At 43.7% G+C, this 25,310-nt stretch overlaps 1 protein-coding gene across 1 annotated transcript; it reads right to left on the reverse strand.

Moving 5' to 3' along the window:
• Window positions 1–22,050: 22,050 nt before the first annotated feature.
• Window positions 22,051–24,674, reverse strand: LOC127316965 (beta-1,2-xylosyltransferease XAX1). Its single transcript, XM_051347469.2, has 3 exons — window positions 24,147–24,674; window positions 23,830–24,054; window positions 22,051–23,546 (listed from the first exon to the last, which is right to left on the reverse strand). Exons 1-3 carry the CDS (start codon window positions 24,340–24,342, stop codon window positions 22,348–22,350), a joined length of 1,620 nt encoding a protein of 539 aa, XP_051203429.1. The 5' UTR covers window positions 24,343–24,674; the 3' UTR covers window positions 22,051–22,347.
• Window positions 24,675–25,310: the final 636 nt, after the last annotated feature.

The following is a 25,310-nucleotide window of genomic DNA, read 5'->3' on the forward strand; positions in this document are numbered from 1 at the left end:
AATTAAATCTCACTATACTCATCATGATATGTATGTGCATGGTCATGCCCTCTTTATTTGTCAATTGCCCAACTGTAATTTGTTCACCCAACATGTTGTTTGTCTTATGGGAGAGACACCTCTAGTGAACTGTGGACCCCGGTCCAATTCTCTTTACTGAAATACAATCTACTGCAATACTGTTCTACTATTTTCTGCAAACAATCATCTTCCACACAATACGGTTAATCCTTTGTTACAGCAAGCCGGTGAGATTGATAACCTCACTGTTTCGTTGGGACAAAGTACTTTGGTTGTGTTGTGCAGGTTCCACGTTGGCGCCGGAATCCCTGGTGTTGCGCCGCACTACATCCCGCCGCCATCAACCTTCAACGTGCTTCTTGGCTCCTCCTGGTTCGATAAACCTTGGTTTCTTTCTGAGGGAAAACTTGCTGCTGTGCGCATCATACCTTCCTCTTGGGGTTCCCAACGAACGTGTGAGTTACACGCCATCAAGCTAAATTTCTGGCGCCGTTGCCGGGGAACTGAAGAAAAGTTACACCACAAAGATTTCTAACTCCCACGTCAACTACACGCCAGCACGTTACCACTCGATTCGCGAGTACATCGAAGATGGAGAAGTAAAGATTTGCAAAGTACACACTGATCTGAATGTAGCAGATCCGTTGAATAAAGCTCTCCCTAGGGCAAAGCATGACCAACACCAGAATGCCATGGGTGTGAGGTATATTACAATGTAATCTAGATTATTGACTCTAGTGCAAGTGTGAGACTGAAGGAGATATGCCCTAGAGGCAATAATAAAGTGGTTATTATTTATATCTTTATGTTTATGATAAATGTTTATATATCATGCTAACCGAAACATTAGTACATGTGTGATATGTAGACAACAAAGAGTCCCTAGTATGCCTCTTAACTAGCTTGTTGATTAATGGATGATTAGTTTCATAATCATGAACATTGGATGTTATTAATAACAAGGTTATGTCATTGTATGAATGATGTAATGGACACACCCAATTAAGCGTAGCATAAGATCTCGTCATTAAGTTATTTGCTATAAGCTTTCGATACATAGTTACCTAGTCCTTATGACCATGAGATCATATAAATCACTTATACCGGAAAGGTACTTTGATTACACCAAACGCCACTGCGTAAATGGGTGGTTATAAAGGTGGGATTGAGTATTCGGAAAGTATGAGTTGAGGCATATGGATCAACAGTGGGATTTGTCCATCCCGATGACGGATAGATATACTCTGGGCCCTCTCGGTGGAATGTCATCTAATGTCTTGCAAGCATATGAATAAGTTCATAAGAGACCACATACCACGGTACGAGTAAAGAGTACTTGTCAGGAGACGAGGTTGAACAAGGTATAGAGTGATACCGAAGATCAAACCTCAGACAAGTAAAATATTGCGTGACAAAGGGAATTGGTATTGTATGTGAATGGTTCATTCGATCACTAAAGTCATCGTTGAATATGTGGGAGCCATTATGGATCTCCAGATCCCGCTATTGGTTATTGGTCGGAGTGAGTACTCAACCATGTCCGCATAGTTCGCGAACCGTAGGGTGACACACTTAAAGTTGGATGTTGAAATGGTAGAACTTGCATATGGAATGGAGTTCGAATATTTGTTCGGAGTCCCGGATGAGATCCCGGACATCACGAGGACTTCCGGAATGGTCCGGAGAATAAGATTCATATATAGGATGTCATTTTATGTAAATTAAAATGATGCGGAAGGTTCTATGGAAGGTTCTAGAAGGTTCTAGAAAAGTCCGGAAGAAACCACTAAGGAAGGTGGAGTCCCTCCGGGACTCCACCTCCATGGCCGGCCAACCCTAGTGGGGGAGGAGTCCCAAGTGGACTCCCCCTATGGGGGCCGGCCACCCCCCCCATATGGAAGGTGGAACTCCCACCTCTAGTGGGAGTCCTAGCTTGGGTAGGTTTCCCTATCATATGGAAGGTTTTGGGTTCGGGTCTTATTCGGAGACTTGTAATCCAACCCTTGGGGCTTCCACCTATATAATGAGGGACAAGGGGAGGGGGCCGGCCACCTCAAGCCCACAAGCTGGCCGCACCCCTCAAGTGGCCGGCCACCCCCTCCCAAACCCTAGCCGCCCCCCTCTCCTCCATAGCTCCCGCGTGCTTTAGCGAAGCTCCGCCGGAGTTCTCCACCACCACCGACACCACGCCGTCGTGCTGTCGGATTCAAGAGGAGCTACTACTTCCGCTGCCCACTGGAACGGGAGGTGGACGTCGTCTTCATCAACAACCGAACGTGTGACCGAGTACGGAGGTGCTGCCCGTTCGTGGCGCCGGAGGGATCGTGATCAAGATCTTCTACGCGCTTTTGCAAGCGGCAAGTGAACGTCTACCGCAGCAACAAGAGCCTCCTCTTGTAGGCTTTGGAATCTCTTCAAGGGTGAGACTCGATAATCCCCTCGTTGCTACCGTCTTCTAGATTGCATCTCGACTTGGATTGCGTGTTCGTGGTAGGAAATTTTTTGTTTTCTATGCAACGTTATCCTGCAGTAATTTATTTCCGATAATTCTAGAAACCACCTTCCATAAATTCACCGGATCATTTCCAAACTTGGAAAGTGACTTCCTATATATGAATCTTATTCTCCGGACCATTCCGGAACTCCTCGTGATGTCCTGGATCCCATCCGAGACTCCGAACAAAACTTCGAACTCCATTCCATATTCCATATCTACTTAAACGACATCAAACCTTAAGTGTGTCACCCTACGGTTCGCGAACTATGTAGACATGGTTGAGACTTCTCTCCGACCAATAACCAATAGCGGGATCTGGAGATCCATAATGGCTCCCACATATTCAACGATGACTTTAGTGATCGAATGAACCATTCACATACGATACCAATTCCCTTTGTCACGCGATATTTTACTTGTCCGAGGTTTGATCATCGGTATCACTCTATACCTTGTTCAACCTCATTTCCTGACAAGTATTCTTTACTCGTACCATGGTATGTGGTCTCTTATGAACTTATTCATATGCTTGCAAGACATTAGACGACATTCCACCGAGAGGGCCCAGAGTATATCTATCCGTCATCGGGATGGACAAATCCCACTGTTGATCCATATGCCTCAACTCATACTTTCCGGATACTTAATCCCACCTTTATAACCACCCATTTACGCAGTGGCGTTTGATGTAATCAAAGTACCTTTCCGGTATAAGTGATTTATATGATCTCATGGTCATAAGGACTAGGTAACTATGTATCGAAAGCTTATAGCAAATAACTTAATGACGTGATCTTATGCTACGCTTAATTGGGTGTGTCCATTATATCATTCACATAATGACATAACCTTGTTATTAATAACATCCAATGTTCATGATCATGAAACGATGATCATCTATTAATCAACAAGCTAGTTATACAAGAGGCTTACTAGGGACTCCTTGTTGTTCACATAACACACATGTATCAATGTTTCGGTTAATACAATTATAGCATGGTATGTAAACATTATCATAAACTTAAAGATATTATAATAACCATTTTATTATTGCCTCTTAGGCATATCTCCAACAGTCTCCCACTTGCACTAGAGTCAATAATCTAGTTTACATTTGTAAAGATATAACACCTTGGCCTTCCGATGCTTTATCATGTTTTGTTCACGGGAGAGGTTTTAGTCAACGGATCTGACATGCTCAGAACCGTATGTATTTTGTAATTCATTTGCGTCTCAACGCATCACTCATTTCCAAATGAGTCGGCATTAAATATGTTTGGTCTTCTGGTGGAACCTTAATTCCGCGGTCTGAAATATGTCACTAATATTGTCACACACAATATAGCTTCAAAGTTCGACTGCTTTAACTACACCAAGTTCTAAAAGAACCTCTTGACTTAACATCCTTTGTCATTGTCAAAACAATGACATACTCTGCCTTCTTTTGTAGAATCCGTCACAATATTTAGAACTCTTCTAAATCTAGCATAGACAACTTCTAGCTCATTGTGCTAACTTTTAAACAACACTTAGTCTAATTTGAAATTGAAATTTTATTTTCATATGTGACAAAACAAATATCGGTGCAACACTTTACAGCGATTTGTTTGTCATTTCTTCATACAAAAACTATATATATATTCTTGGTTCTTCTTAAGTACTCAAGAATATTCTTACTGTTTTTCAATGATCATCACATGAATCATTCTGGTACATGCTCATAACATTTTTAAGAGCACATGACATCTGATTGTGTACATATTATTTGTGATCTATAATCACTCATGTGTTTTTACTCATTGAGTGTCAGATATACTCAAGTCTTGTTAAAACTTCACATGACAAGAACATTTTCTTAATATTTCTATATTGAAATACTTCAATATCCATTCTATGTACTTTGACTTAAACTTATTATGTGTTTAAATCTATCTTCATAGATCTTGTCACTAAATTTGTTTCAGTCCATATCCTTTCATTGAAGTTAATTTCTCAATGAAACCTTTTAATCAAGTATATAATTACATCATTTATAACCAACTATATTTCATCTACATAAAGTATTATAAATATGTCTCAGCGCTCCCACTTAATTTCTTGCAAATGCAAGTCTCTTCATCGTCTCTGATGAAATCAAAAACTCTTTGACTATTTCATCTGGTGAAGATTCCAACTCCATGATACTTACTTCATCCAATTGAAGTTTGTATACCTATCTAGTATTCCACGGACCAGCAAAACTCTTGGTTGTATCTTGTATACACCTTTAATACACACTTCTGATAAGTAATGTATTTTGCCATCCTACTATCATATCTCATAAAAGAAATATGTAGTGATTACTAGAATAATCCACATAGACTATAAGCATTGCTACAGAAGATCTAATCTTATTGTATTCAACTCTTTGAACTTTGTCGCAAACAATTTTTCGACAAGTCAAGCTTCATCAATTTTATAGATCCATTTACTTTCAATAAGTATTCATCTATCTTGGATTTCATGGCGTATCGCCATTTTAAACGGAGTCAGGGCCCATCATAACTTCTTTGTTTGTAGTTGGTTTATCATTGTTCAAAATCAATCCTTTGTCCACAAATCATTTATTTGATCACAAAGTAAACCGTACCTACAAGGTTCAATATGTACTTCGATCTCCATGGCTAAAACACTTTGTAGTCATGGAAGCCATGATCGTTGTGGCCGCTTCCGGAACCAATTTCCGATGCTGCGCTACTCTGATCATTATGCTCAGGTTCATAAACCTTATCAAGTTCTATTGTCCTCCCACTCAAATACTTCGCTAGAAAACAATTTCTTGGAAATAAGAAACATTGACAAACACTTTTGTCTTTGTCTCCATAGTGGGAAGAATTCCCAATCAATTCTCTGGGATAACCAACAAAGACATTCATCCGATTTTGGTTGTAAACTTATTTACTTATGCTATGCATACCAAAATTTAAGAAAAGACTATTAGGATTCATACCCATGCCATAACTCGTATGGTGTCATTTCAACGGATCATGATGATGCTCTATTAAGTGTAAAAGCGGTAGTCACTAAAGCATAATCCACAAAAAATATAATGGCATCAATATTTTATCTCATCATTGATCCAACAAGGTTTGGATACATCTCTCAGATACTATATCATCATTATGATACTCCAAGAAATGTGAGTTGTAGAACAATTTCATGACTCTCTTAGATGTTCGCTAAAACTCGTAATTCAAATATTTTCCCAATGATCCAATCATAGATATTTGATTTTTCTATTATGATGATTTCCACTTCATGCTGAAATTTATTTGAATCCATTCAAATGTTTCAAACTTCTTCCTTATCGAATATATCCACATATATATACTCAATTTATTGTTGGAAGTTTTCATGAAGTAGAAGAATCTCCCGCACACAACTATGCCCAGGGAAACACATATATCATCATGTATGTTTTCACTAAGTTAGTTGCCCATTCAACTCTTGGCCTATGAACGGTATTTTAATCATTCTCTTTAGAAAAGATTTGCAAGCGCCAAATGATTCAAAAATCAAATGACTCCAAAAATCCATTTGCATGGAGTTCCTTCATGCGTTCCTTTCTAACATGACCTAAATGGCGGTTCCACAAATAAGTGGAATTCAAATCATTTGCCTTATGGCATTTTAGCATCAGTGTTATGTATGTGTGTTTCACCATTAAGATTTATAATAACTTATCCATCGTATATGGAGTAATGTCATAATTTGAACAACTCATTGTTTTCATTTGACCAGAGCAAAATAACAATTATTAAGTTCTTTATTATAAATTCTAAGGGCTAGATAGAATGCTAACGACGAACATAATAACACTTTATTTTGTTCCAGTCGTGTATTCCTATCATATTCCTTGTCAGTCACTTAGGCCATTGTATTCTTGTATTGCGTTGTTTTTGTATGATATTTCATACCAACCAATATGGTACAAATACCCAAGAATTTCATTGTGTGACCTAACTAGGAATATAACCATAACATGTATATCATTTATATACACCTGAGCTAGACATTCTAGTCTTTTCTTTCTTTCTGCCAATAATCTTTTGTAGTTTCTCTTTTAGCTTTCCTCATTATTCAGAAAAACACATCAAGTTCAATAACTTCTCGGTTTGTTGGTCAAATACCAATAACCTTGAGGTTCTTACTTTGAAGTTGATCATCATATGACAAGTGTTCCGGATTTCACTATTAATAACCTTGTAATATGATGAACAATTTCATTCATAATTTTATCCATTGTATCATGATGACTTTCTGAGACCATGTCTGTACATGCTAGGCTCATAAAGTTTTAACCTTGGTATTCGCATGTGCAAATCTGACTTGCACCCGTTGTATGCACACGTAGAATCTATAACACCCGATCATCACGTGATGCTTCGATACGACGAGTCTTAGCAACGGTGCATACTAAGGATGATAACTTCATGGATATGCGAATATTGTTAGTGCCCCAATAATTGGAGGATTGGGACGCCTTGCGTCTTCAACCTTCGTACATTCCCATAAAACTTATGAGTTTATGTAGTCTCACCAAATTATATTCTATCATCTTGCAATAAGGTCTTAGATATCACATATATCTCATACCTTGATTATTTCTGAAAACTAAATTTTCAGCTCCTTACTTTTCAAACAGATTTGAACTTCGAGTTTCACGAAGACAAGATAACTTTATGTACTAATTGAAACCATAGCTCTTTGAATCAACAATGTGAGGTTTACTAAAAGTTTGCTATAGGACTTAATCACTTCTTGATTCTTTAACAATACGGTACCAGTCCGTAAAGTTTCTTGTCAGATTTTAACAGTATTTCTATTTCAATAACAAGACTAGCGCATGGTGGATAAACGGATGCCAATACTACAAAATTAATTCAAAATACTACTCAGACTATGTTTATGATAATTAGTTCATGTTTTAATCTAATTACTAATGAACTCCCACTTAATACAACATCCCTCATAGTTGTTAAGTGGTACACGATCCAAATCCACTACACCAAAACCGATCATCACGTGAGATGATATAGCTTCAATGGTGAACATCAACATGTTGATCATATCATCCATATGACTCGTGTTCAACCTTTCGGTTTCCGTTGTCCCGAGGCCATGTCTGTACATGCTAGGCTCGTCAAGCAAACCCAAGTATTCCGCGTGTGCAACATGGCTTACACCCGTTGTATATGAACGTTGAATCTATCACATCCGATCATCACGAGATGCTTTGAAACGACGAACTTTGGCAATGGTGCATACGAGGGGAGAACACTTCATTATCTTGATATTAATGTGAGGGATCATCTTATAATGCTACCGTCGCGTTCTAAGCAAAATAAGATGCATAAAGGATTAACATCACATGCAGTTTATATGTGATATGATATGGCCCTTTTGTCTTTGTGCCTTTGATCTTCATCTCCAAAGCACGGACATGATCTCCAGCATCAACAGGCATGATCTCCATCATCGTCGGCGTAGCGTCAAGGTCCATGGCGCCGTCTTCATGGTTGTTCACCTCATGTAGCAACTATTACAACTACTTTGAAATACTACTCAACATGAAAATTAAAGACAACCATAAGGCTCCTGCCGGTTGCCACAATACAATAATGATCATCTCATACATATTCATCATCACATTATGGCCATATCACATCACCAAACCCTGCAAAAACAAGTTAGACGTCTCTAATTTGGTTTGCATATTTTACGTGGTTTAGGGTTTTCGAGAGAGATCTAATCTACCTACGAACATGAACCACAACGGTGATACTAATGTTGTCAATAGAAGAGTAAATTGAATCTTCACTATAGTAGTAGAGACAGACACCCGCAAAGCCTCTTATGCAATACAAGTTGCATGTCGAACGAGGAACAAGTCTCATGAACGCGGTCATGTAAAGTTAGTCCGGGACGCTTCATCCCACTATGCCACAAAGATGCAAAGTACTCAAACTAAAGACAACAAGAGCATCAACGCCCACAAAACCATTGTGTTCTACTCGTGCAACCATCTATGCATAGACACGGCTCTGATACCACTGTAGGGATTCGTTGCATAGAAAACAAAAATTTTCCTACCGCGAGAACGCAATCCAAGCCAAGATGCAATCTAGAAGATGGGAGCAACGAGGGGATGAACGAGACTAACCCTTGAAGATTTCCAAAGCCTATAAGAGTAGGCTCTTATTGCTGTGGTAGACGATCACTTGCCGCTTGCAAAAGCGCGTAGAAGATCTTGATCACGGTGCCACGATCGGGCAGCACCTCCATACTCGGTCACACGTTCGGTGTTGATGACGACGTCCTTCTCCCCGTTCCAGCGGGCAGCGGAAGTAGTAGATCCTCCTCGGAATCCCGGCAGCACGACGGCGTGGTGGCGGTGTCGATGGAGATCTCCGGCGGAGCTTCGCTAAGCATATGCGGGAGAAGTAGTGGAGGAGGGGTGCTAGGGTTTGGGGAGAGAGGGTGCCATGCGCGCCGGCCTCAAGGGGGCAGGGGTGGTGCGGCCAAGCCATGGGCTGCCCCCTCCCTCTCCTCCTCATTATATAGGTGGAACCCCAAGGGTTTGCCCAAAGTCTTCGAATAAGACCCCAACAGAAAAACTGCCTTATGGACGAAACCTAGAGGGACAGGGACTCTCCCCTTCCCCCTTTTCTTTGGCCGGCCAAGGAGGTGGAGTCCACCATGGACTCCACCCTCCCACTTGGTTGGCTGGTTAGGGTTTGTGGAGTCCCTCCGGGACTCCTACTTCCATAGTAATTTATTTCCGGATAATTCTAGAAACCACCTTCCATAAATTCACCGGATCATTTCCAAACTTTGAAAGTGACTTCCTATATATGAATCTTATTCTCCGGACCATTCCGGAACTCCTCGTGATGTCCTGGATCCCATCCGAGACTCCGAACAAAACTTCGAACTCCATTCCATATTCCATATCTACTTAAACGACATCAAACCTTAAGTGTGTCACCCTACGGTTCGCGAACTATGTAGACATGGTTGAGACTTCTCTCCGACCAATAACCAATAGCGGGATCTGGAGATCCATAATGGCTCCCACATATTCAACGATGACTTTAGTGATCGAATGAACCATTCACATACGATACCAATTCCCTTTGTCACGCGATATTTTACTTGTCCGAGGTTTGATCATCGGTATCACTCTATACCTTGTTCAACCTCATCTCCTGACAAGTACTCTTTACTCGTACCGTGGTATGTGGTCTCTTATGAACTTATTCATATGCTTGCAAGACATTAGACGACATTCCACCGAGAGGGCCCAGAGTATATCTATCCGTCATCGGGATGGACAAATCCCACTGTTGATCCATATGCCTCAACTCATACTTTCCGGATACTTAATCCCACCTTTATAACCACCCATTTACGCAGTGGCGTTTGATGTAATCAAAGTACCTTTCCGGTATAAGTGATTTATATGATCTCATGGTCATAAGGACTAGGTAACTATGTATCGAAAGCTTATAGCAAATAACTTAATGACGTGATCTTATGCTACGCTTAATTGGGTGTGTCCATTATATCATTCACATAATGACATAACCTTGTTACTAATAACATCCAATGTTCGTGATCATGAAACGATGATCATCTATTAATCAACAAGCTAGTTATACAAGAGGCTTACTAGGGACTCCTTGTTGTTCACATAACACACATGTATCAATGTTTCGGTTAATACAATTATAGCATGGTATGTAAACATTATCATAAACTTAAAGATATTATAATAACCATTTTATTATTGCCTCTTGGGCATATCTCCAATAGGCACTACTCCAACGAGTGTCCCAAGCATCTTGCCAAGCTCGCCGGCAACACCGCTGCACCTGCTCAGCAGCAACGCCGTGTCTCCACCGGTAAGAAGTTCGCCCCCAACAACCCCAATAACCGCAACGGCCGCCTCTACCACATGAACACCGAAGAAGCCCAGGAAGCACCAGATGTTGTACTGGGTATGTTTTCTGTCAACCACATCCCTGCCAGAGTGTTGTTTGATTCCGGAGCATCTCATTCTTTTGTCACCGAAGACTTTGCATCAACAAGTAAAATTCAACCCCTCAGTTTGAAGCATGTTATGATAGTTCAAATCCCCGGATCAACCACCAAAGCCAGAAAATTTTGCAAAAATGTACCCATCAAAATCCATGATGTAGATTTCTATGCCAATCTAATCATACTGGGAACCAAAGGTTTGGAAGTTGTCCTAGGAATGGACTGGATGTCCAAGCACAATGGATTGATAGACTGTGCCAAGAAAGCCATAACCATGACTAGCAGCACCGGTATCGTAGTAGAGCACGTCTCTGAAAAACTACCCAGAAAATTCACCTGCAACCAAAGTGTATCCAAGCCAACTCTGGATCAAATCAGGGTCGTTTGTCGCTACCCTGATGTGTTTCCGGATGATCTACCCGGTATGCCCCCGGATAGGGATATCGAGTTCATCATCGAGTTAATCCCCGGAACTGGACCCATAGCCCAGAGAGCCTACAGCATGAACGCAACCGAGCTTGTGGAGCTGAAGAAGCAAATAGATGACATGTTGGCCAAAGGTCTGATTAGACCGAGTGCATCCCCCTGGAGATCCCCCGTCTTGTTTGTGGACAAGAAAGATGGGGCAAATCGTCTATGTACGGATTATCGTAAGCTTAACGATGTCACCATCAAAAACAAATACCCCCTACCCAAGATAGAAGACTTGTTTGATCAACTCACAGGATCCAGAGTTTTCTCCAAATCAGATCTTAGAACTGGATATCATCAGCTAAAAATCCGAGCCACCGACATTCCAAAAACTGCCTTCACCACCAGATATGGGTTGTATGAGTACAACGTCATGTCATTTGGACTGACCAATGCCCCCGCTTATTTCATGAATCTCATGAATAAGATCTTCATGAACTTTTTGGACAAGTTTGTCGTTGTTTTCATCGACGACATTCTCGTCTACTCCAAGTCCGAAGAGGAACATGAGCAGCATTTGGAGACTGTCCTAGAAACCCTTAGACAGCACAAGTTGTATGCCAAGTTCAGCAAGTGTGAGTTTTGGTTGGAAGAAGTTGGATTCCTGGGACACATCTTGTCTGCAGGAGGAATTGCCGTAGATCCCGCCAAAATCAAAACTGTTATGGAATGGCAAGCCCCAACCACACAAACCGAGGTCCGCGCTTTTCTTGGATTAGCCGGATACTACCGCAGATTTGTAGAAGGTTTTTCGAGCATCGCTCGACCAATGACCCAGTTGTTGAAGAAGGACAGAAAGTTTGAGTGGACCGATAAATGTGAAGAGAGCTTTCAACAGCTCAAGAGTAGACTGACCAGAGCCCCAATCCTGATCATGCCAGATATCGCAAAGCCCTTTGACGTATATTGCGACGCCTCCAAGACTGGACTTGGATGCGTGCTTATGCAAGAAGGCAAGGTTGTATCCTACCTTTCAAGACAATTAAAGCAACATGAACAAAACTACCCAACCCATGACCTCGAGCTTGCAACCGTGGTCTTAGCCTTGAAAGTATGGCGTCATTACCTCATGGGTAATCGATGCGAGATCTACTCCGACCACAAAAGCCTCAAATACATATTCACCCAGAAGGAGCTGAACATGAGACAACGCCGATGGATCGAATTGATCAAGGATTACGACATGGAGATTCACTACCATCCCGGCAAGGCCAATGTGGTAGCGGATGCGCTGAGTCGACTGCCGTGCCAGTTGAACTCCATGCTCGCAACCGAACAGCCCAGCTTGCATCAAGAGTTTGAACAGTTCAGACTTGAACTTGTTAGCGAAGGATTCCTAGCCAGCATAGAACTGCAACCCACCTTGGTTAGTCAGATCAAGGAAGCCCAGAAAGACAACGCTAGCATCGACGGAATCAAGAAACAGATAGCCGCAGGAAAAGCCCCCGGATTCACCGTAGACGAAGCCGGAGTTCTTTGGTACAAAGAACGTCTCTGCGTACCATCGGACTCTGACTTGAAACAAGTCATCCTGCAAGAAGCCCATGACACCCTTTATTCAATCCACCCCGGAGGTACCAAGATGTACCAAGACCTGAAAGAACAATTATGGTGGCATGGAATGAAGAGAGAGATCGGTAGCTACATCGCCAAGTGTGACATCTGTCAGAGAGTCAAGGCAGAACATCAACGACCCGCCGGACTGTTACAACCCCTCCAGATTCCAGAATGGAAATGGGACTCCGTAGGAATGGACTTTATCACCGGACTGCCCAAATCCAGCAAAGGCAATGATTCCATATGGGTAGTCGTCGATAGATTGACCAAAGTCGCCCATTTCATCGCCGTCAAAACCACTTACCAAGGCCCAAAGTTAGCTGAACTATACATCTCCAGAATAGTCTCCCTGCACGGAACCCCCAAATCGATAGTGTCAGATAGAGGATCACAGTTCACCTCAAGATTCTGGCAGAAAGTGCATGAAGGACTAGGAACCCGTCTGAATTTCAGCACCGCCTATCACCCTCAGACCGATGGACAGACTGAGAGAGTAAACCAGATACTGGAGGACATGCTGAGAGCATGCGTACTGGAATACGGATCCAAGTGGGAAGACTGCTTACCTTACGCAGAATTCTCTTACAACAATAGCTACCAAGCCAGCCTACAGATGGCCCCCTTTGAAGCCTTGTACGGAAGGAAATGCCGTACCCCCTGAACTGGTCGGAAGTTGGAGAGAGCCAAGTTTTTGGCCCAGATGTTCTTCGTGAAGCCGAAGAGAAGGTCCACAAGATTCGAGAGTACCTCAAGACGGCGCAATCGAGACAGAAGAGCTACGCCGACAAGAGACGTCGGGAGATGACCTTCGAGATCGGAGACTTCGTCTATCTCAAGGTATCCCCCTTGAAAGGAATGCAGAGATTCCAGCTGAAAGGAAAGCTCGCACCCCGATATGTCGGACCTTTCAAAGTCCTCAGCCGCCGAGGTGAAGTATCTTATCAACTGGAGTTGCCCGAAGAAATGTCGGCTGTGCACGACGTGTTTCACATCTCACTCCTCCGGATTGGTGGATATCAACAAGGATCTGACTTACCGCGAAGTGCCGATTCGCATCCTGGAAGAAGCTTACCGAACCACCCGCACCCGAAGCATCAAGTTTCTGAAGATACAATGGAGCAATCATACCGAGGATGAAGCCACATGGGAACGCGAATACTTCATGAAGAAGGAGTACCCAGATCTCTTTAGTACCTAACTTTCTTTTCGATCTCGGGACGAGATCTTTTGTAAGGGGGAAGGGTTTGTAACATCCTAAATTTCAATAAAAAGAAAGTTAGAGATTTCCAGAGAGCAAAATTTCAAACCAACAAAAACTTTTTAAATTGCATATAGTACCTGCATAGGACTTGTGCATTTGATTGATATGCCATGATGATTGTTATTACTTGTATTTGCTATACTCTAAAAACCCTAATGTGATCATATGAAGATCACCAACCAAATAAATCAAAGAGGAAGAAAATCCAATAATTGAAAAACCCTAAAACCCCTCACATATGCTCTATGGCATTTTTATAAATTTTGACCCTAGACCAATTTGGTCTTCACCATTAGTTGAATAATATTACTAAACACTTACTACAACTCTTGGAATCAAAGAATCACAATTCAAATAATTTTCAAATGCAAAACTAGCTCACATATGATAATGGTCAAAACTGAAATTTATATCCTGATCACTACTTTGAGCCATTGCCATTCAATTTTCTCAAACCAAATCTTGCTAACTCTTTGCACCATTTCAAAGTCAACCTCAAGGTGAACAACTTCTGTAAAGATCACCATGCCAAAATCATTCTTGATCAAGAGCTATGCTCATCCAAAGATTCAACTTTTTAACATATTCAACAATCTCCACTTAGCCCAAATTTGCAAATTTTCGAATTCAACAATTCCACCACCACCTCTAATCATCTCTGGTCATTTACAACTTATCTAAACAACACACATTTCAAATTGTTCAACCATTTGAATTAAATCAAATTTGGACAAATTCACAAATTTCCAATTATGGCACTATTACACACTATTGCAAATAGTGATTCTACTCCATCTAATCTACCCCAACCTACACCATTTGGTCCCCTGGTCCCCTCTAACACTAAGTGCTGCATAGCAAGGCTAAGGAGAGGAGGAGGGCAGCTAGGGCATGGCCATGCCGGCCATGTCGCCCAACCCGACGATCTCCCCTCTCTCCCATTGCTTCTCTGCCCTGGCCCTGGTGCCACAGCTCGCCACCATGCTCTCCTACGCCGTCCTAGCACCGCCACGGTCGAGCTCGACGACGACACTGGTTGGACGACGCGCGCCCAGAACACGCTCAGACGCCGCTCGTGTCGCGCGCATGCACGCCGTGGACAAGCACTGGCCACGCGCCGCGCCACCACCCTGCACTCGCCCTGGCCCCGCTCGAGAGCCGTTGAGCATCACCACGCCACCTGGACGCTGCCAGACATGGCCAAGACCAGACCCTGGACCGCCGTGGACGGGGAAGAAGATCCCGCCATTGCCGCGACCTGCCTGGAAGCAACGCGACCCAACCAAGCCCTCCCCGACCAAGCTGTCGCCGCCATTAGCCTCGCCTGGACACGTAGAGCACTGCCGCAACCTCGCCTAGCTCAACCACCCGCCGGAAACGCCGCGCCATGGTCGACCACCACCCTGCCCCGCAGCACCCATGCGCTGCTATAAAAGGAGACCTCCCCTGGATGATCCAAGCACACCACCGCACTCCCCACCTCTCACAGCTTCTCAACCACCTCACCACTCACCTGATTCACGCCGGAGCAAGGCCAATCGAGAGCTCGCCGCCGCGGAAGCTCTGCAGCAATCGCCGGCGAACCAGGCCACCTCAGGCGACGCCACCTGTACCTGGAGCTTTGCCGTCGTCCACATCTACCCCGAGCACACTGCCATCCCTAGCTGGAGCTCTAGTTAGCCCTCCGACCCCCTACCGCCGCCGCCAGAGCGTCGGGTTCTCGTCGGAGACGACGATGAACTCGAGCCGTTCGATCTGTTTCTAATCCTACATCTCTGGTTGATCTGTACCGATTCGGGTTTGAAGAGCCGCTGACATGCGGGACCCTCTGTCAGGTAGCCCACGCGGGCACAGTCGTGTGGTGGGCTGGCTTGGGCCGTTTAATTTGAATCTGGCCCAGTTAGTTTTTCCCGCCGGCCTTTTAATTCAAACTGGATTTAAACAAATTCAAATAATTCCAATACTGCCTCCACTTTGAAAATCAATAGATTCAAATTGGCCCAACCAAATTTAATGAACTTTATATTGTTGGAAAGCTAGTGAAATTATCTACAACATGCCACTGGTCCCATGACCAGATTCCTTGTAGAATTAATTTGATAAAAAGAATAAGGTAGGGACTTTTCCCTATTCAAATAATTATTAAAAATCAACCAAAATAGATATTAAGTTAATTCCAACTCTCATAGCTCACATTTGACTTACACTAATTGTTTATGCAATAAAATGGTGTGGTCACTTTGCATGATCATACCCTAGTTTAATTAATGGATAATATGGCTAGTTTAACTAGTTGATATTGTCCAAAACTATTAAGTAATTCATATGAAGTCTTAAACTTCATTTAAATCTTGTCTCACATGAATTCATGGGATGTTTGGACCCCTGGTCCTAACTCTCTTATATGAATTACTTAGAGATTTAAATCCTATGTAGTGTTATTAAATGATATGGGGTGATCTACCTCATTTAAATTATTTTCCCAAATGATGATGATGAACATTTGACTTAGGTCAATATGAGTTCATACCTGATTGTTTGAGAAATTAAATCTTAAGAAGATTTCAATGAGAGGAAATTATTTCTCAAGAACCCTATGGAAACTATCATTTACATATTCAATACGAAGAAGTGAATTCTATTTAAATAACCCAACCCATGCACCCTAGTTAAATTATTTGTGTGCCTAGAATAGTTTGTGTGCTTATATGTGATATATGGAATAGCCATTGAATTCGTGAGTAATTATACTCGTATTCAAATTTAGACGCTAGCACCGGAGAGTACACCGAAGAAGAAGGTTGCTACCAAGAGGAGGAGGAGGAACAGTTTGAGAACTACCAAGGCAAGCTAATATTCTTGCAAAGTGCAAAGCCCCTTGGGGCAAGGCACCATGAATCTTACCTTTTCTTACATAGCCTATCCCAAGTTTATACATTACAAGTTTTCTACTTGTTTTCTCAAAGATTTACTTTTGTAGTTAACTTTGGTCAAGTAAAGAATGATTACTAGAGTAGTGGAGTTAGTCTCCATCAAGAAAAGCAAGATAGCACCCCTCATGATTTAGAGCTAGTGCTAATGAAATAAAACTTGACTACTCTAGATGGGAACAGTGTGACTTGAACTGAATTTGAAACCTTGGAATGATGAAGCATTCCATTGAATGATTTTTGAAGGTGAATATGACCAAGAGAAGATGGTGATTTTTGATAAACATGATGTTGGTTTGAATGTGATACCTTTCCAATTATTAAGTACCCCCACAATACCTGATTATGGGTAGGGCTTAACTGGAAGTTTATGCATCTTAGTATGGGTTCCCTCTGAACACACGTCATAGGGTTACGCTTGAGGCTGCCTCCGTTGTTGAGAAATGATGTGAAATTGAGGTGAATTGTACGGCCAAGCCCTGTGCAGTTCCCAGGTTGACAGTTGGTCTTCACTGGGAGGCCAAGCTCATGGGGAGAGGTGCTCATACTAGGATTTATAAGTGAAAGGTTATGGTTGATGATCCGCGTACTGTGTTACGATGATTTGGGGTAATCCCGACGGATGAAATCAAATGTTGTGGCACAAGTGTGCAACCTCTGCAGAGTGTCAATCTATTCGAATAGCCGCGTCCACGGTTACGGACGGTTGGAAAGGCCATACAGTTTCCGATGTCATATCTTTGAAAATGATGTTGAAAGGTGATGATGAAATGACTTGTGGTGAATTGAATTGAAATCACCACTTGAATGGTGGGAATGACACTAATGTTCCCACTTGAGTTAGTTAGCACTTGAATCAGCTTTTCTCAAATACTTGTGAACTAAAATTGGCTTTATGCAAAGAAACTAGAGCTTAGCAAACCTTACTAGAATGTCTAGCACTTACATTAGTATTAGTTTGCGAGTACTTAAAGTACTCACGGCTTTGTCCCTGGCTATTCAAATGGCCAGAGTATGAAGATGAACAAGGAGATGACCAGCAGGACGCCTACGACAACTAGGAGTCTTTCGATGTCAAGCGTTGGCCTGTGGACTAGAGAGTCCTTGTATCTTACGCTTCCGCTATGAACTATGAACTTGCGTTTGTTCGTTGATCAATAGATCAACTATTCGTGTAATATGGATCATGTGATTCCAATTTGTGAGGCTTATGGTTTGTAATGAATGATGACTGTGATACTTAACTATTATGCCTCGCAACAACAATATTCCTGGGATTGCGATGTATGACATAATAGGCATCCGGACTTAAAAATCCGGGTGTTGACACAAAGTTCGCCATTTCTCGTTCTCCTCATGGTGAAATTTTTCAAGACCAAGTTCAGTGCCGAGTATGAGGTGTGGCGCGCGCACAGAAAGGTGGAGAGCATGCCGACACATCTCACGGCGAGTTCCACTTCGTCGAGTTCCATGCGCTCACGGAGAGCTCGTGCATCAGCAGTTATCCTAGTACTGGCCACCGTTACTCGTTCAATTGTGATTGTGTGAGGTAAGCTCACCAGGTGAATAAGTGGTGAGATCAGGGCCGGCCCTAACATCTCAGGGGCCCTGGTGCAAGACAAAGAAAAGGCTCGCCGGCTTGCCCTACCACCGTGCTGGCCCCTTGCTGCTGACCGCCGAGCGTCGCTGCCACCGCGCCGGCCGCCGGCCCCTGCCCTCAGCACTGCATGCCCGCATGCCCTACTGTGTGCGGATGCCAATTTTCTTTGCCCCTTTCTTCAACCTTTTGAGGATTGGGAAATAGAGAACGAAAACTGGGAACAAATCAAATCGAATCGGATGAACAAGAACAGACTAATTTAGAAGAATATATAGAAGAGGATCAAATCTTGGACGGGTTTCTTAGGAATCAATCGTGATCTCCTCCTACATTAACTCCTCCAAAATGGCCAGAAATTTGGACGTTTGAGAGCCGCCCCATTTTCTACCATCCGCGCCTCGTCGTTCGTTGGTCATTGGGGCTGGGTAACGGAAAAATAAAGAGGAGGTGATGGCCCAGGGAAGAAGTCAATGCGGTTGTTCCTTTATTTCTTTCACAATTCACGACGAAGTTTAGCTGCGTTTGTGTACACGTACAGGCAAAAGGGCTAATTCTTTTTTTTTCGAAACGAGTCTAGCTACCCATGTTACCTGTACGTACCTGAGGGGCCCCTGCCGATCGGAGGCCCAGTGCCACCGCACCGGATGCACCGGCTCAGCGCCGGGCCTGGGTGAGATACAACTTGAGTAGATAGGCAACCAATCAACATTCCCAAAACACATCGAGTGGTTCGACCCGAGAGACCAAACGAAGTGGAGAACATGGTTTTTGGCCAGTTCCACCCGATCAAGGCCCCCAACGCCTGCCTGAAAACCCCAAAAGGGATGCGGGCAGGGGCGGAGCGTCTTGGAGGCCATACAGGGTTCTGGCCCAGTCTTTGCACATTGGAAAACACCAATTACAGGCTAAATAGCCCATGTATTTTTACTACATGTTCGAATTTGCTTTATCTGGCCGAGTCTATAGAAGCTTTGATGGTTTGCATCATTGTTTGGCCCATGCTTTGTTTTCGGTCACGCTCCGCCACTGGATGCGGGCTACCAATTGCGCCTACAGTGTCTGTTCAATTGCGTCTCCTCCCAAAGTCCCTATCGCCGCACTCCCAATTCCCCAAAACTGAACTAGCCCTAGCCGAACCTGACAGGCGACGACAACACACATCGGCGTGAACCTCCTAGTCTACGACCAGGACATCGGCGAGTGCACTGGTTCGACTTCGTCGCCGGCCAGGGCTCCGGGATAAAGTGAATTCATGTTCTATAAGTATCTTGTGATAGTAAGATAATCTTGTTTGGTCAAGGTATCATATTTGTGATTCAAACATTATGTCAAATTACTTAAGGCTATAATATGTTGATTCTTAGTTAAAGATTGCTTGGAGTTTTCCTTTCTTGAGAAGTATAAGAGAGATATGTTGCATCGTATCTATGTTAGGACGTGATATCTATATGAATGCTTATCAAACACATGTTGAAAGTTCCACCAATATTATATCTTTGATTAATCGTTTTGTCCACTACAGTTTAAAAAGAGAGTAGACAAGTAAACCCATGAACCTCGGTTTATTTTAAATCATTAGAAACCCCTTTCCAACACAATTACCATACTTTATATTTATGTATTTTATTAATCTAAAAATACAAATAATACTTTCTTCACTTGCAAACACACAAAAATCAAATATTCATATTAATATTTCATATTACTAATATGAAACCTTGTGTTTGACAACCACACGGTGAAATTGGGACACACGATAATTTTTTTGCTTTGCAGGTTGCTAGAAGAGGAGAAGAAAAATAAGCCTCTAGCCAACTTCCCGGAAGTTCGATATAAACCCTCGAGTCACCCTTTTGAAAAAAAAAACGCTTGCTATAAAATCCTAACGGGTTGGTACACACGGCGTTGTTGCCATCAACCATGCATCGCTCGCATAAACGATGCCTTGCTCCGTCCGCATGCGTTCCTCTTGGGCTGGCCGTAAGGGATTGCTATTTTTTGGTTTTTCTACTATTTTTAGAAAAATTTAAGTTTTGAAAAAATTACAGATTTTAAAATGTACAAAATAAAAAATAATTAATTTTAAAAATTGATAATTAAAAACGTTCAAATTTGATTTTTTAATTTAAATTGTATTTAAATTTGAAAATTGTTCAGATTTAAAACCGTTCAAATATGAAAATATTCGAATTTGAAAAAATGAAATTAAAAAATTGTTTATATTTAAAAATGTTAGATAAAAACATAAATAATAGGAAAATAAGAAGAGAGAAAAATCGGAAAAAAGAAAGAAAACTGGAAGGAAACCCACGGACGAAGAATCAGAAAAAACTGACCAAAACCTTCTACGAAGTTCCTAAAACGGAAATAAAACCGAAACCATCCTCGCTCACTGGCGCACTGATGGGCCGCGGCCCAAGTCGCACCATTATGGGCGGGGGTCTATTCCCAAGCTCGGACAGGCCGGAGCGGAAAGAAGGGCTGAGCCACCGAGCTGCTCGAGTGCTGGGCCGAAAGACAGGCAGGCACGATGTCATTGCACTGCTCAGGCGTTCTTCTTTGGATGGTCAGCTGGCGACCTCGTTAGTGGTTCTTGGTTTGATTGTACTCATTATTTTGTTTTGTTTTGTGTAGCACTTTCCCACCAAGCCTAGGTTATGGTTTTACCGCGGGCACCATAAATCTTAGGATCGACATGTCGTAAAGGATATATAGCTGACAAAGTTCATGATACAAATTATATCTTCACTTGCATATATTGATATATAGTTCATCTTCCTTTGGTAATGAACATAAATCATCAATATTAAATATGCATAACAAATCTCAACTGTTAAATCATTTTACTATTCACAAGTGTAGCTTGAGTTAACATTAGATTAATCAGAACATTCAATTTGTGCAAACAAATTCAAATAATGTTAATAAAACATAACGTCGAACTATTGCATGTTTCAGGAAAATAATGGTGGACTTTACCCTTCAATGATCATAAGTTCACAACACAGCATGCCCCACGCCATTGTGGTTCGTCCCAGGTCACAAGTCAAGTGGATATTGGCTCGATGACGCATGGATGTGTTTAGAGGAATTCAGAACATGGCAATATCTCCAGCTTATAAATTAGTTTCCATCTTCTTGCTTTAGTAATATAGGGTTAACCATGTCCATGAACTGATGAACCTTTGCGCTGCTAAAAAATCTCAACGATTTAGTTAAAGGTATATCTGAAGCGTAATGCAAACCTACGATGCTCGAAATTAACAATTCAAGTTCAGTTGGATTGATTGTCAAGTCACCCTGAAAATTCATTCAAGAAAATATTAGCAGCAAGTTATGCAATTTGACTTGTTGGCAGTGTTAAAAAAATAGAATCAAGATTCTTTTTCATGCAGATATAATGGTTGGTATATTCCCAGATGAGATAAACAGAGCGCCGCCACCGATTGAAAACCTTATACAAGTGGGAAAAAAAATCAAGAAACCAGCATGTCAAGCTTTGGAATTTTCTGAATTTCAGTTTGGGCCTCGTATGCAGGTATTGCCGAATAAGACTGATTCCTAACAAACAATGAGGCAGCGAGGAAGAAACCAAAACAAGAACGCGGAAGCGAGAGGGTCCAAGCATGCTTGATAAACGAAATCACGAAACAGAGCAACAATTTTCATCCTTCATCAATATACATATCTTGTGTATCGTAAAAGGAGAAGCCTCGGATGACTACATCTCAAGTCTCTTTGCATTCTGAGTGTTTTGGTCAGCACTTTGATGACTCGTATAGTATACAACAGCAATGAAATAAATTGACTTTGACTGAACTTACAAAACGAAACTCTGCTAGATCCCAAGTAGGTGTGCTCTATCGAAATTTGTCCCCAACGAAAATGTACCGCGCGCACAAACCAAAAGACCAAACCGCTGTCCCTCCTCCTAGTCCTGCAGCTGGTCGAGCGCCTGGAGAAGGAAGGGCTTGAATCTGGTGATGTTCACCTCGACGTCCTGCTTCATGATGATCTCGGCGATCCCCGGCCATCCCTGCGCGTGGATGGCCATGGGGTCCTTGAAGACGTAGTGGTCTCTGGGGTACTTGTGCTTGAGCGTCGTCTCCTCCTCGGACACGTAGTACTCCACGTACCGGAGCTGCATGTCCCTCGCCGGCTGGCCGTAGAAGTTGGTGGCCATCCAGTCCATCTTGCCCCACGGCACGATCTGCACCAGCACGGCGCCCGTCGGCAGGAAGATCTGGTTCGTCATCCCGGCGCCGTGCACCGCCAGGAGCACGTCGGCGGAGTTGACCTTCTCCGCGAACTCGCGGACCTCGCCGCCGGCCTCCGACACGGTCACGTCGAACCCGAGCTGCTCGCACAGCGCCGCCACGGCGTGCAGGTTGAGCAGCTTCCGCGTGCCCTTGCGCTCGATCATCAGCATCTTGGGCCTGGTGCCGGTCTTCTCGCCGAGCACCGCGGGGACGTCGCGCGGCAGGCCGTACGCGCGGCGGAGGAAGCGGTTGTAGTCGACCATGGTGTAGTTATGCGGGTTGCGCGTCGGGTGCGGGCCGATGATGAGGTCGCGGTCGCGGTACAGCCCGAGCTGCCCGCCGGGGAAGCAGTGCACCGCCTCCTCCTTTTCGAAGTTGATCACCTCGTAGTTGGACAGCTTCTTGAGCAGCGGCGCGTACTTCTTCACCCACCACGGCTTGTAGTTGGTGATGAGGAGCTGCACCTCGCCGGCGAAGTGCGCCGCCGAGAGGAAGAGCGGGATCATCACGTCCGTGTTGTCGTGGAAGAAGTTGTCGGTGTACCCTGCCGTGGAGAAGACCACCGCGGGGACCTCGTGCCGCCGGGAGCACTCCGGTGCGGCGGAGGCAGATGGTACGGACTTGATGGTGACCTCCACGACGCCCGGGAGCAGGAAGGTGTCCTTGCGGGCGTACGGCCGGATCTTCTTCTCTGCGTTCTCGTCGAATGGGCCGGCGCCAGTTGGATTCACGAAGAACATGGTCTTCTGCTTCGGGCTGATCCTGACTTCGCCTGTGAGCTCGCAGACGGACGGGCGCGCGTAAGGGAAGCCTTCGTCGACGGCGTTCTCGTCGCAGGTGATCTTGGCCTCTGCTGCTGCGGCGCCACCATCTGACAAAAATTCGAATGGTTAGTTCATAGGACTAACTACGAAGTGTTCGTACATGATTAACTAACTTTTCCCCCTAATTCTCGTGCACAAACTAAATTACATCATGAAAGCTGGAATTAGAGCCAAATTGTTTGGGATTAAATGACAGGAAGCAGTTACCGTTACTCTGTTATACTAGATCTTTATTTCCTTTTTAAGTTCTCTATAGTTAGGATCTCTGTTTTCCTTTTTGAGATCCCAAATAGGGTGAGACAGAAAATAAATAAAGACAAGAAATCTCACCTAGCTTCGCTAGTACGGCCACCTCCTTTTCACTTTCCTGGAAAGGTTCCTCCTTGTCTTCGATCTTTGCCTCCTCTGGAAAGCTTGGCTCTTTCGACTCCGCCTCATCTTTAGCCATCTCTTTCTCCTCGTCGACCAAGATCTTCTCCTGGACGGGCACGCCGTCCGTGCTCGGCACGGTCATCGACGCAGGCGGCGCGTTCTTCACCACCAAAGACGAGCTCTCTGGCGACAAAGTTCACATCGATCAGTAATCAAGCTTCGAATTCAAAACAAGCATCCAAGAAGAAATGAACAAGAAGTGGATGGATGCTCACCGAAGACCGGCGAGTAGATGGCGAAGAGGCGCGCGAAGGAGATGTAGGTGAGCAGGGCGAGGCAGCAGCCGGCGACGAGCCCGATGCCCAGCTTCTTGGGCTCGATCCTGCCCAGCTCCTTGGCCAGCCGCGGCTGCCTCCGGTCGCCGACCGGCCCCGGCGGCTTGGACGGCCGCGTGTACGCCGTGGACGCCATGGATGGATCGAGATCACCCAACCCAAGACCCAAACCCAAGCACGCGCGCACGGCGACGACCGATTCCCTCCCCGTCCAGCTAGAGACCAAACCCACCGAGAAGACTACGCCCCATATATCATCGGCCGATCGCCACCACCAAACCGCGACTTCTCTTTTTCTAAAAGCTCAAAATCGCTACAGGCGGAGGCGATGTAACGTGTATGCGATGATTGGCCTCTACCGGAAACGGGTTGTATATTTCGTTTTGCTCGTTGGACTTGGGCGAATAGTTTGGCCGCCCAGAGCCAGAGGGACGAGGGAGAGAGGCTGCTGCTGCTGTTGCTCCCTTCCTTCCTCTATGATTCCTTCCTTGCTTTGTTTGACTCATCTATTTGCACAATAATTTGGACTTGGCACCTAATCCCGTCGTGGCCAGTGAGTACTTGATTATTGAGTTGTCTTGTTCTGCTTTCATTATTTTTTCCTCGATGATTCGGTTGGGATGGAGACTTGTGGGGAATTGCGGAACAAGTCGTTTGGACGTGGGAAGGTACCAACTGGTTGCTTCTTTTCACATACCACCATGGCTCATGGGAAGGTATGGATTCCCTCCGTCACTTAGGCATCGCTTGGATCCAGTCTGCTAATTGCTCAGCCGGTTTCTTTTTATCCATCTTCTATGGTGTTCAGAAGTGCTGCTCCGACTGTGGAATTTTCAAGATGGATCATTAGTTTTTTTTATAAAAGATGTTTTATTACTCAAAAGTTTAAGCAATACATCGGCCTCTAGATAGCTAAGATGTACACATCCGTTCAAAAACAGTAAAAACCACTCAAACCGTTTACAAAAGAGCATTAATAAAAGACAAGGTGGGAACTATGACGTAGGAGCCGCAATCTTCCTATTATGCGACCACCCATGTTAGGTAATAATTTTTTTGGCCGTTTTCTCTAACCGTGTACAAACCTCCGTAAAGAGGTTATGG

This window comes from Lolium perenne, chromosome 7 (assembly GCF_019359855.2).
Source record: "Lolium perenne isolate Kyuss_39 chromosome 7, Kyuss_2.0, whole genome shotgun sequence".
Lineage (NCBI taxonomy): Eukaryota > Viridiplantae > Streptophyta > Magnoliopsida > Poales > Poaceae > Lolium > Lolium perenne.